At 39.4% G+C, this 12,872-nt stretch overlaps 1 protein-coding gene across 1 annotated transcript; it reads left to right on the top strand.

Moving 5' to 3' along the window:
- The first annotated feature begins 321 nt into the window (after nt 1–321).
- On the top strand, nt 322–12,492 carry C1H7orf78 (chromosome 1 C7orf78 homolog). Its single transcript, XM_074872965.1, is given in 5 exon segments — nt 322–355; nt 1,058–1,487; nt 1,489–1,534; nt 5,967–6,087; nt 12,314–12,492. Coding segments are annotated over 5 exon segments (810 nt in total).
- The last annotated feature ends 380 nt before the right edge of the window (nt 12,493–12,872 follow it).

Genomic DNA, 12,872 nt, shown 5'->3' with positions numbered 1-12,872 from the left:
AGGTTATAGTTTCACTTCAGGTTTCCTAAGCATTGAATATTAAAGGAAGTAGGAGAAAGTGGTTTGTATTGTGTTTGGGCCTGTTGTAATGCCCTTATGATCTATGTCTTCTGGATTTTGCAGGACATATAAGGAACTCTTTAAGGCTACTATTACAAATATAGTGTGAGAAGGGTAAGAGTCTGGGAGTGTGTTTAAGATCAGCAAGAGACAGAACAGAGATAACAGTATGTAGCATGTACACAGACCTAAATACTGCCTGTTAGGGTGTTAATGCTGCTCCAGTGGTCTTTCACCCTGTCCAGAGGCATCTTTGGGTATATGAAAGGGCCTGCCTCTCCGTCTGGGCAAAAAGGTAAAGCTCGAGTAGCACTGGCTGATGAGACAGCCCATGGCAGGACATAACACCTGGGCACATACTAGGATAGTAATGGGGCAGCTCTAATTAATGTTGTGGCCTGGGTGGGCCCAAGAATGTGGAGAAACAAGGAAATACATCAGGAGGGCTGGAGACTGGAGTTTCAACACTTCCCTGATTTGAGGTTTGTTTTGTCACTCCTATTTCTGCAAAGTGAGGCTAGTGTATATCCAGCACTGCCCAGCTAACACCAAACCCCCACTGTGCTGTGCTGCATGTGCACAGGTTTAATCTCCCCTCAAGGATGTACTGTTTAATGAGACAAGAATAAAAATGTGAAGGAGAGGATGTATTTGTGTTCCTACTTTGATGGCTGTTTTGGGCAAAATAAAAAACAGAGCTCCTGTTCCTACAGGCTGCTATGAACATGTACAGTCCTGAACATCCATGCTTTTGTCTTCAGATGGGCTTTCTCTAGGGTTAGGAGTTTGCTTCTTCAGGTTACTTTGCAGAACTGAGAGAAAGAGGGAATCAAGAAGCAATAGTTCTTCATCTAAGCACAGGCATAAAATAATATTAAAGTTCAAGTACACATATATCTTCAATGAATGTACTAAGTTATACAGACAGGGCTAGCCAGACTGCAAGTAACAATCAGTAATAAAAGTGTGTTGGGTTTTTTCTTTTTCTTTTTACCAGAGATTGCAATATCTGAGAAGAAAAAAATCCATTATCAGGCCATTATGTTCATCCTCCATCAAGAGAAGAGATGGCTTTTATCTGAAAGTCAAACAAGATTTTCTGTGAGCCTTGATTGGCTTTTCTCATGGCAACAAACTGTAGTTCAGCAACCCAAAGCCAATACAGATGTATGGCTAAAGCTGCCTCCTGATTTTAGCTACCAGCTCTACAGATCATCCAACCCGTCTCAGAAACCACGAGGAAAGGGAAAAGGGGAACTGAAGCCAAAAATGACCTCTGAGTCCATAGTCATGCAACAGCTTTCCAGGCTTTGCTCCAGGCTGCTCCTTCCTCTCTCATAAAAGAAAAGGGACTTGCCTCAGCTTATCACTTGCTCTCCACGGATCATCTCTTATGAGGCCAAAATACCGTTTGTGAAGAATGGCGAATGAGACTGGTGTGCATGAAGCCCCCAAACCGCATGATTATAGACAGGTAAAGTGTCTGGCGCTCACACTTTGAAAGCAAACACGCTGAGAGGATGCTTGGGGATCTGTAAATGGAGCCACTAGATGTCAGTCTCACTAGCCAAGAAAAAGAAAACCCAGCAGTTAGTACCGCAGTTAGGATCTAACTTTGATAGACAATTCAGTCATAGTCAGGAACTATTTGCCAAAAAGACTTCCATAGGGAAAGCTGATGAATCCAGGTTTGGAGCTCTGTTTTAATTTGCTTTGTAGCTGACAAGATGGTTTTCATTTTGACAGAGCAGATCGAAGTATGAACATCAGAGCTAATCAGTTCATCTTGCTCTCTGTGACACATCTGCCTGTACTTTCTGCTTTCCCCAGGTTAATAGGTAGCTGTTGAACTGCTTGACACGCTGGATGGAAGTATTTTATGGTAATTTTTCCATTTAGCAGCCCTGAGACCAGCATCTCATTGTGCTAGCTGTTGTTCATAACACATGGCAAGAAACTGTCCTTTTTTCACAACAGCTGACAACTAAATTACATACAAAAAAGTTGCAAAGAAAATTTTAAAATCCAAGATACAACTTGGATCAGTATATTCCCCAAAATCAATGTGTTTAACACTAAAACTGCTAAGGAAGAGAAATCTTCAGTCTAAATGGGTCTTGGTCAGTTTTTATGATTTTTTTTCTTTTGGAGACTCAGTCTTTGGTTTTGTTGGTTTTGTAATATCTTTTCAACTCAGATGCCATAAAAACAGAGAGAAGAATCTTTTCTTAAGATTCAGTGTTATATCCATATTCAATTAACTTCTAATTACAAACCTTCCTATCTCCTCTCCTGTGAGCCGTTCAAAGACTCTTGTCTAAAGAGAATTCAGTAGACTTACTATTTCTAAAATAAGAAACAAAACTGAGACGGTAAACAAAACCCCTTCTGTCCTCCAAAGCAAACATTTATATTTGGACATGTAGTTTATTGAAGAACCACATAAATGGCATATAGCCAATGTTACATTTCCATGGAAAACAATATTTTTTTTTCCTCCTGCTTTCTTCATGAGAGTGTAAATCATGTCTTCATTTATTTGCCAAGCTGCTATAGCAGGAATTTAACTTCCCTGTTTTTGAGTTTACCTAAGGTAATTAAAAGCAAACTTCTAGTTAGCTATTACAGCCCAAAGAAATTTGTCCAACAATATTCTGTCTCAAGGAAAATATGCTTTATTTAAGGATGATCAAGTTTCCACAATAGCAATTAAATGCTAAATTCTCTTGAAATCTGCTAAACAAAACCTTTCTCTTTAAATGTGTCTTATTTTTTCTTGTCTTGACCAGTAATGTAAATTTGCAAAACCAGTGGAAGGGGAAAAAAAGCATGTTTGTCCCACAACTCTAATGTTGTGCTTTCTAAGGTCACCACTTCAGGGGGCCTGACTATAGCAAGATAATCTATAGCATCTGTATCTTAAGAAATGTTCTCAAGGTTTCAGAACCTTTCCTGATCCATATCAGGAGAAAACTAATGTTTTAATAAGCTAATTCCAGAAAGTCTGATAACTACATGACCAAAGTACTTAGCTGTGAGTGTGAAATCAAATTTCAGGTCCTTGTTATGAATCAGGCACTTTGGGGATTTCAGTGTCACCAGTCAGTGCTCTAACCTCAGGACTAATGGTTTTCTTTGGTGAAATTCTACCTAAGTGAAACAAGTAATTATAAGTCAGTGTGTCTGAAAAGAAATAAGAAAAAGGCAGAAAAAGCAAGTTGCTACCAAAAATTCCTGATTTAAGTTCCTGCTAACAACAAAACATCCCTCAGACTCTCCTCAGGACTTGGTCCAGAGGTGGAGGGGATCTCCACTCTGAGGCCTGGAGGAAAATAGTACATATTGTATAATTGCTTTGACATATCACTAACTTGTCAGCCAACTGAAACTTCTGACTACTTAGTTCTAGAAGGCTGTAGGCTGTACAGTGATGAAAAATTCAGTAGAACTAAGGACTTGCCTCTACAGGGAATTTTACTCTTTTTTTGTTTTTTTTCCACTAAAATGTCCCCTGGAGAGAACCTTAATGATATATTGTCAGTAGTTTAAAAGGAAATGAGCTATCTCAGTGCAAGATCTCTAAATAAAAAATGTACCTAAGATTAGCTGCACTGATCCAAGATTCTTAAGTATACACACATGGAAAAAAGGCAATTTCTGTGTTCACTTAGATATGGAGGCCCTTTTTCACCATTCAGGCCAATGGGAAATGTTTCATTAAATGGAAGTCAGAAAAAAAATAGAAAAAGGGGTGTATTAAGAGAAAGGCAACAAGTAAGAAACGTAAATTACTAGTGTATAGTGTTTCCTTCTCCTTGTGGCATCCTCTCCTATACACTTCTGATATGTATCACACCTATCAAACCACAGTTAAACATTCATTACAATCAAGTTTTTGACATGTAACTTCACACACCATTTATGTTCCCTCCCTGATTTCACAGGGTACTTACTCATCCTGCTGCCTAACCCCACCATTTTGATGTTCAGTTAATCAAAGAAATGTATCTTCCTGTTCATGCAGATGATACTGATACCTCCAGAACATCAGATTATTCATTTTTTATCTTGTAACTCACAAGAAATCAACTGTTTTATGATATCCACTTCAACCTGTGAAGATCAGGGAAAATAGTCGGATCTGTGTACCTAGCAATGTAGTTTAATAGTGATCTACATGAAGAAGTGAATTGCTTGTAAAGAATGGGCTGATGGAGAAAACTCACCCTTTTAAGACACCTTGTCTCAGAAAGATTTTAAGACCAATGTGCTGGTGTCATATCTTGTCCTATACCTATCTGACTCTGCAAAATGTGGTTTGGTAAAGAGCAGCTCTACCAGCAGCCAAACTCAGAATCTTCCTCTTGCAACTGACAGAAAACATTACCGGTTATTTAAAATCCTGTGCACTTTGAATGCAAAATCACTTTTGCTTCCAAACAATGAGAATACATATCTAAAAAATGATGTGTCATTGATGTTAAATGACCCCTTTGTTTCCGCCTTGCTTTTAGCCTTCTCATCAGTTCTCCAGCAACAGAAAGCTCTTAAGCTCATTGTAATGCATTGACTGCAGCGTATGTTAATAATTAACTACATTCACTGGAAAGGTTTGAAAAATAATGCAAATAACTCCATGCAAATAACTCCAAAGCATGCAACATTTATTCCAAGAAATTGCATCCCCTGTGTTTTTAGTATCACAGCTTCTTTCTCTAGAAGGATGTTCCGTTTCTGCTATTATTCCTCATCTGTATTGTAATAGGAGGCCATTGGACTCATTTGAGATCAGGACTATGGTGACAGGAGTTGCGTAAATAAAGAACTTTAGGGTAATGGAAAACCGTAACTCTTGTCAACTCAACAGCTTGACTTGTTAACAAGTTCATTAAAACTCCCAAATCTTGCTTTTTGTGAACAGAAATGTTACTGGTATGTTTTTTACCTTACCTAAATCCAACATGTAAAGTTTACTCTACAGTTAACTTCAGTGTTCTTGGTTCTAGGCTTGATGGCTTATTTGATGTTACAATGTATTTTCCTTTCCAAGTGCAGTGTGGAGCTAATTTACCAAATCTTGTGACAAGTTACTCCAGGGATTCTTTAAATCTGAAGTTAAAATCACAGCATTTAAATGTAGGTAAGACCTTGACAACATAATTCATTGTATAAAAGAAATTAGGAATCGATACATGAACAGTAGAGAGCACGAGTAAGAGCATAGAACCCCTCTACTGCCCTATATCTGGCTGAAGTGGCCTCAGATGAAGTTTAATGACCAAGAAGCAATGTTTTGCCCTAAGTTTGAGTCTCAGAGAAAGTCTGCTTCCTAGCTCTAAATAATAGGTTCAGATCACAGAAAATACACTAGCTCACTTATGCAAAGACACTCAGTTTTAAAGATACCTGATACAGTAGGATTATTAGCTCAAAAATCTGCTTGCCAATGTAGATTTGCTGATAAGACTGCAATTTCAACCTTGTAATGGTGGTTTATTCCCAGGTAACTGAATGAAGGCCAATGTCTGCTGTCCTCACTGTAGATACAATAGTCCATATCTGCATTACTACTCTTTATCTGCCCTTTAGTGTTGTTTCTATAGCTTCCCTTCTTATAAGGGTAGCTTATTTGAAAATAATTAACTACACATTAGTTGAAGCACACACACATACATACCATGTAGCATAAAACACTACTTTCTTTGTACATTCACAGAAAGGCCATGGATAGATTGGTTTTTTGCTTATAATCTTTACCATATGTGTCTGGGTGCTCCTTTTTTGGAATCCTATCTGATTAACAATAAACATAGCTTTTCAAATCCTAGAGTCCAGACAGTTTGTCCTATAGCTTATAAATATTTTTTGCTTAATATTTTCAAATCCTGGACTTGAACCACTGAAAGGAAGGCAAAAGGACTCTGATAGTAGATTTCTTAACATACAAGCCTTGTGAAAGCAAATGGGATCCTCAGCTGCTACTACCAAAGAATCTCTGGCCACCTAAATCTGCTTAATTTACTGCTAGTCAGATTAAAAGACAACTTTCTGCTTTTCTCTGCATTAAAAGCTTTTAAAAATTATTATTGTTGTTGTTATTATTACTTCTGAATTACATTGATTTCAGAGTGTTTTGGACCACACAAAAGCTGAACTTGAGGGGACAGCTGGCATATCCTAAGGGAAGTGTCACTGTACTGGAGGTCTAAGGACATGGACCATCAATTTCCTTTAGCTTTTCAAGAATATAATTCTGTTTCCAGATCTTGTTGACTTTGATGGAGTCTGGAAAGATAATCTCTTGAAAAACACATTCTTATTTCAGCCTTTAATGGAAAATTATACAGCACCGCTCATGGCAATTTGTTGGTAGGGATTAAGATGTTCATACTAGACAGTACAAAGACACAGACTATTTCAGAATATGGGGGTACTGGGTGGATGCTTTGGTGTTTTATATATATACACCAAACACTTTTAAATGTAGAGATCGCCAAAAAGAGAATGTCTCAATTTTCATTATAAAACAGCTCCCATTAGCATTACTGAAGATTAACAAATAGTGGGTTGAGGGGAAAATAAATTGTTTAGGAAACAGTGTAGGTGATGACAGATTCTGAGTTGTAAACATAACTCTGCTGAATAGTGGCAAGTCAATCTGCACATTTGTAAAACACGTGAATTGGCTGAACATGAATGTCTCTAGGCATTTCAGCATGTGCTCTGATCCAAGTCTGAAACACATCGGAGAATGAGTTCTTTGATGAACCTGTCAAAGACCATTCTCATGACAGCCACTCCTGTTTCACTTTGTAGCTCTGATGTACCTCTACTTTTCTGCTCTCAGAGGTACGGTGCTCACACAGCGCTCTTGGATTGTGTGGAGGAAAAGCTGTGCCAGCTGCAGCAGGGAGAGGCAGGCAGAGATGTGAGTGTTCATTCTGCTAGAGTAGGGACACTGGATCTAGTCTCCTCCAGAGGGCAAATGTGAGTTTGCTCTCCTGTAGTCTTAGATGAGAAAGGTTTGATGGTTGCTGGCAGAAGCCATAACTCCATTGTTTTGGGAGGATCAGGAGGACATCAACACCCAATTAAACTAAATAGACCCAAGCCTTTCTTTGAGTCCAGAGCAAAAAAGGCAGATAGCTTAGCTGGCCTTTCCTCATGCTGGCTTGCACTAGGGAAAAGTTACTATTAAGTGAGATCCTTGCAACATCCAGGATGATCCTGGCTTATGTGGGCTCAGTGTATCCATGCAGACAATGCAGCACTGTCTCAGAGTCTGAGCTGCAGTGTTGATAATCTGAGTGAGATGAAGCAATGAAAATGTGCTGGTCACAACACTGACCTTTGCTGGAACAGCTTGTGCTTCTTGGAAAAATACACTTGTCTGATCAGAGTCCTCTGCTGCTACAGCCAGGATCTATATTTCCACTTGTCAAATCTCTTAAATTAGATTACTCTTGGGGAGTAATCCCCACTCAAAGCAGGGTCATGATGGGCATCTTTCTAAGGCAGGTAGAAAGTAGGGCTGCTTTTTAATGGTTTTTAGCTTCCAACGCACCTCTCCTTCAATATTCCTGGGCTGCTGACACTTAACAGTGCCCTCCAACACAGTCCCCATGCCTGGCTGCCAGAGTCCTGGGAGGAAGAGAAAAATGTCCATGAAATACACCATTTCCTTCTTCCGTCTTGTCTAGAACAAATTTCTCATGGGGGGAAATCTTGATCTTCTCACTGATGAAACCAATTTGCTGTAAAACTGCATTTTCTCCCATCATGATTGATACTAGCTCAATGTGACCTTATAGGATGATAACTGTATTTAAATGACAATGTCTTTCCTTTCACAGGAACCCCAGACTAAACAGCACGGTGCTGAGGAGAAAGCAATGTGATAGGTACTCCACAACATTATTCATCCTAATGTACCAACCTTCTGGTCCCAAGAAATGTGTTCATCTGCACACGTTGTGGAAGACACTAGTGGTCCTGAGCTGTCACAAGACTGTGAGGTCAGGTATGAGCTCTCTGAGAGCCCTGGCCTACTCTAACAAAGCAGGCCTAGATCCTTCAAACAGTCCAAAACCTGGAAGAGAGAGCCCCCTTTATCAATGATGTTCAAATATTTTAGCAAAATATCTGTTTTTTACTGTAAATACCAGCAGGGAACAGAAACACACTAAATGCGCTTTGGTTTATTAGTGAGTGCTTGAGCTGCTTCCCTTAGGTCCTGATTTCTGAAATAACATGGAAGGCAGCATTGTTATCCCTTTCTACTCAACAAATTCTTATCTCTATATATATATCTCTATATTGCTAAAAATTACTTACTGACTCTTCCAATTCATTAATTCTTTTCTCTAACCAGTTCCTCAATCATCTGGAGGTGAAAGAAATGTCGCAGCCCATCACACTCCTGAGAACTAGAGAGGCTGAGTGCCATCACCAGCTTACTTTGGAAACTCCCTGTCCTCTCCACCCAAGAGCTGGTGATCAGCAGACTATGCCAAAATGAACCCTCCCACACTTCCTTCAGTAGGAACAGCTGCTTTGCTCTTGACTCTAATTACTACAGGATTGACTGCTGAAAACTCGACATGGTCAGGTAGTTTCAATTCCTGTTATAAACAGGGTGTAGGAGTGTTGAGTGTAACAGGGGGAAGCACTTCTTAGTCATAGTCTGCATTGCTGAGGGTTTTGAAGGCATATCCAGAGGTAGATTTGCACTCAAATCTCTAGATTTAAACTGTAAACTGCACAGTAAATACACCCCAGATAGTGATTTAGCATAAGAAAATTGCATATTGGATTGTTTTGCCCTTTCCAAAAGACAGTGAGCTACACACCACTGTGGAAAGCTTGGGACACTAGTAAGAATCCCTTAAGCAATGATCTCATAGTTCTATGTGCACTGTTGTGGAGTTTGACAGTTTTCCAGGATTTTGCAGATGCAACCCTTAGTGAAAAGAAAAATTGTGTAAGATGTTAACACAAAAAAAGGACATATCTTTTGTTAGAGAGCTTCCTACCAGTCAGGGAGCAATTGTATTGCATCTCCAGACACTTGTTTGAAATTTGGGATTCCCCAAATTTGGATTTGGAAAGAATAAAATCCCCAGACTGCCTGGAAATTTCCCATTTTCTGAATTCCAGGCAAACCCAGCCCAGTGAATGGTACTTTCTCCATGCATGGCAAATGACAGATTTAGGACAAATTAAATTTCAGGGATTGTTAGGAACTGCACATCTTGTTGGTAGACATAATAATAATATAATAGCATTGTATCTATGCTAATCATGGATAATAAAATTTTAGCTGGGCCTCTCCATAGGAATAGGGGTGACAGAGTAATGAAGTGATGCACATAGCAGTCCTTCAAAGGAATGCTGTTGACTTTGGCTGTTTTACAGATGGGAAAAAGGAGGCACAGAGCAGGTAAATGAATTGTCCCAAAATCATAAGGGAAGAGTCGGTTTCAGGCAAACTTTTGCAGGTAAACTTAATCTCTTATGACAGATGTGGAGGCATTTCCAGTGTTTGTGAGGAAAAGAGGAATGAACTTGTCTTTAACTTCTGTGCATGACACTTCATCTTTAAAAATGTAGATGACAGGTGTATCTTCTTTCTACCCATGAGATGGGGGTAGCCCCTTGTGCCTGCTTGCAGTGGGGAGTGAGACACATGGACATGTTAGACACTCATTTCCTGGCTTAGGCAACTTCACTCTTTCATTAGAGGAGCCAGGAAAAAAACACGGGGCTGCTCTGCAGTGAGGAGAGTGCAAGTTGCTAGAGCCTGTGGGGTACAAAGGCTATTAAGGAAACTAAGGTACCCGCAATAAATCTATGCATGGATAATGCTATTTACTGCCAAATATACAATAAGAGATATCCTAAGAATCTAAACTGAGAGTTGTGAACCTAAAAGTTCCTTGAAAATGCTGGCTCAGTTTGTTCACCTACTTTGATGTAACTATTACATATACTATATACCTTTACCATATGCAATATATGTAAGCAAGAAAAAAACAACTATTCCTGTTAAGAACACTATGAAGAAGTATAAAGTTTTCTTTTCCCCCAACACCACATCCTTGCTAGAAAGCAGCTTAAAGAGCATTACTGCTACTGACAGGACAGATAGCTTGCTTCCAAATTCCCAGAGACATGTGACACCCAGCTGTAACTGTTGTGAAAGGCAGACATAGTGCCGCTGGGCAGCTGTGCAGTTAAAAGACCCCATTACCCTGCCAGGCTTACCAGCACAATGCAGTGGCTTGGTATGAAGGAGCTGGCGATGATGCCATACAATGTGGAGATTCTGGAGATCTCCAGAAAGCAGTTCTGTCCCAGATGCAACGTCAACTTGGTGCACTCCAGCACTCAGCAGAGACCAGCAGGAGTACAGCATCACCAGCCTTTTGCTGCATCTTTGCACATCATTGCCCATTGCAATGGTTCATAGGTGCACAGGGAAGAAGTGCTCACCTGAGCAGAGTGCTGTGGCAGCTCTTCACACTGGCCCCAGCTTAGCATCTCCTTGTCCCTCTGTCGCATATCTGAGTTCTTCAGAGCCCAAAGGGGTATTTGCATTCAGGCTAATCTCCATCTCCCCTTGCATGCTTCACAACGCTCTTAAACCTCAGAGAAAGCAGAGTGTAGTTTTTGTATCCAGGACTGGCTAAAGCAGTGTTCTCATGCCTCAGCAGTTGGAAATACATGCAAAATCTCTTCATCCTTTTTATTTTTCCATTCTCATTGTGGGGGGGCAAATGCACTGTAAATCTTGCTGACAGCTATGTCAGCCATTTGGGCATGCATTCAACTGCAGTGTGGACACCTCTTTAGCCCAGCGTACAAGAAATGACCAGTATCCATTACCAAAAATGTCACTGATCTAAAATCTGTTCCAAACCAGTCAGTATTTTTCCAGTGGCTTCAGTGTACTTTGGAATAGTCTTATGGAGGTGAATTCTTTCATTTTAGGCAGCATTCTTGGATCACTCCTTTAGAATTGCTTTATAAAAACATCTACAGCCTATATAAATGCAGAGAGTGAATTTGGACACTTTCTGAAATACTAAAAGGAGGAAGCAGGCTTACAGATTAACTGTAAATGCCATGATCTCATAAATGACCAGAAGAAGCAAGTGTTACACAAAGTTAAGATCTGCCACCCACACATACTGACTCCATAAAGATAAATCAGTTGATTCTGTAAGTTGTTAATACTAGTGTTTTGCATACAGAACTTAACCTACCTATCTTTATATAAAACAAACATAAGATTTCAAGGTCTCTGTTCAGGACATCCTCCACTCCCCCATACACTTCAAATTCAATGTTATCTCTAAAGCTGTTGTACTTTGGGCTAGATTTAGTCATGTGTCCTGTGATTTCTTGAACTGAGATCCTACTCACGTGAATGATTACCATGCAGATTAAAATCAGTGTTTGAATTACACACAGGACTTCTAATTCTAATCTAAACTCTGTCAACACTTCTATAACTTTGTTTATATTTTGTCATGAATTTATGCCTAAGTTCAACTAAAGACACTTCTCCGTATCCTCCTTCCATCACAAACCCATACATTTGAAAAATGAAGCACATACACATGGAGTACTCAGGTGGTCAGCAAATTTTAAGTACTGTAAAAGGACCCGGGATCACACTGGTCATGCTGAAAGTGTTAATATCCATCACACTAAGCCTTTGAAATAACAAATTGTATGCCTTTCCTGTGGAAAAAATCATAAAAGACATGAAACAATCAACCTGACTAACATTAGACTAACAATCAAAAGTTTAAAGACTTATTATGGATTTACTAAGATCTTTCTGAGACCTGATTTACAAAAACTGGTAAACATAGCAGATTTGTTTGCAATAAAAAAATCTCGTATTGACCATGATTAAAATTAACATACTGGAAAAAATGTAAGGAATAATTTTCTGCCAGATACTTCTCTGCTCCATTAAACATTGCTTTGAGCATTGCATTATACCTTATCATGTTACAGTGATAGCAGTAGCGTAATTTTATTGCCTTAATAACACAACTGCAGTTAGCTGACATGTGCTGTTTTGCTCATATAAGGAAGAAAAATATTAATTTGTTTTAAATAAGGGACTGTTTTTAAAAAGGCACTGACTGCATCCAAAAAGACACATAAGAGAGCTGTGCAATACTAAACAAAGGAGTGAAACTTAAATGAAAAATGATTTGGGATGCCTCTTTTCATTTAGATAAGAGTAATACCCTCTTTGCCACCACCGACTGTAACAGCTCAGGAAGTGCTGGGAATCTTCTGACTGAATTTTGTGCGCACTGTGGCAAAGGGCAACAAGCAGAGAGGAGACTGGAGAGAAGGTGGGTAGGGAGCTCTGGAGAAAGGGCCTCGGAGGAGGCAGCGGGATACGCATAGCCGGAAAGGCTTCTGTCGCTGCAGGATGCCTGCGCATGTTTTTTTTAATAAAGAGCCAGTTTAGTTTTAGTACCATGGGATTTCCTCAAGTTACAAACCAACAGGCAGTGCACGAAACACACAAGGTCTATTCTGTAACTGTTTAAAACGTAAAGCTTTATAAACATTGAAGTGCTACTTTTCCTCCAGAGAGGCCTTTTCTTAGTTGGAAAAATAAAACAAGGAAGCGCCTGTCATGTAGGTTGTACTAAAATTATACTTAGCATAATAAACTTATCTGTAATAGCATGTTCCTCAGCAGACTCTTTACCTATCATCTTCTACTTTGTAAAGAGAAACAGTTTATTTTCACTTGCGTCCTACACAGCTGAAAAAGATAG

This window comes from Strix uralensis, chromosome 1 (assembly GCF_047716275.1).
Source record: "Strix uralensis isolate ZFMK-TIS-50842 chromosome 1, bStrUra1, whole genome shotgun sequence".
In the NCBI taxonomy this organism is placed as follows: domain Eukaryota; kingdom Metazoa; phylum Chordata; class Aves; order Strigiformes; family Strigidae; genus Strix; species Strix uralensis.
The sequence above is the reverse complement of the archived record's forward strand: the minus strand, read 5'-3'. Positions and strand labels throughout refer to the sequence as shown.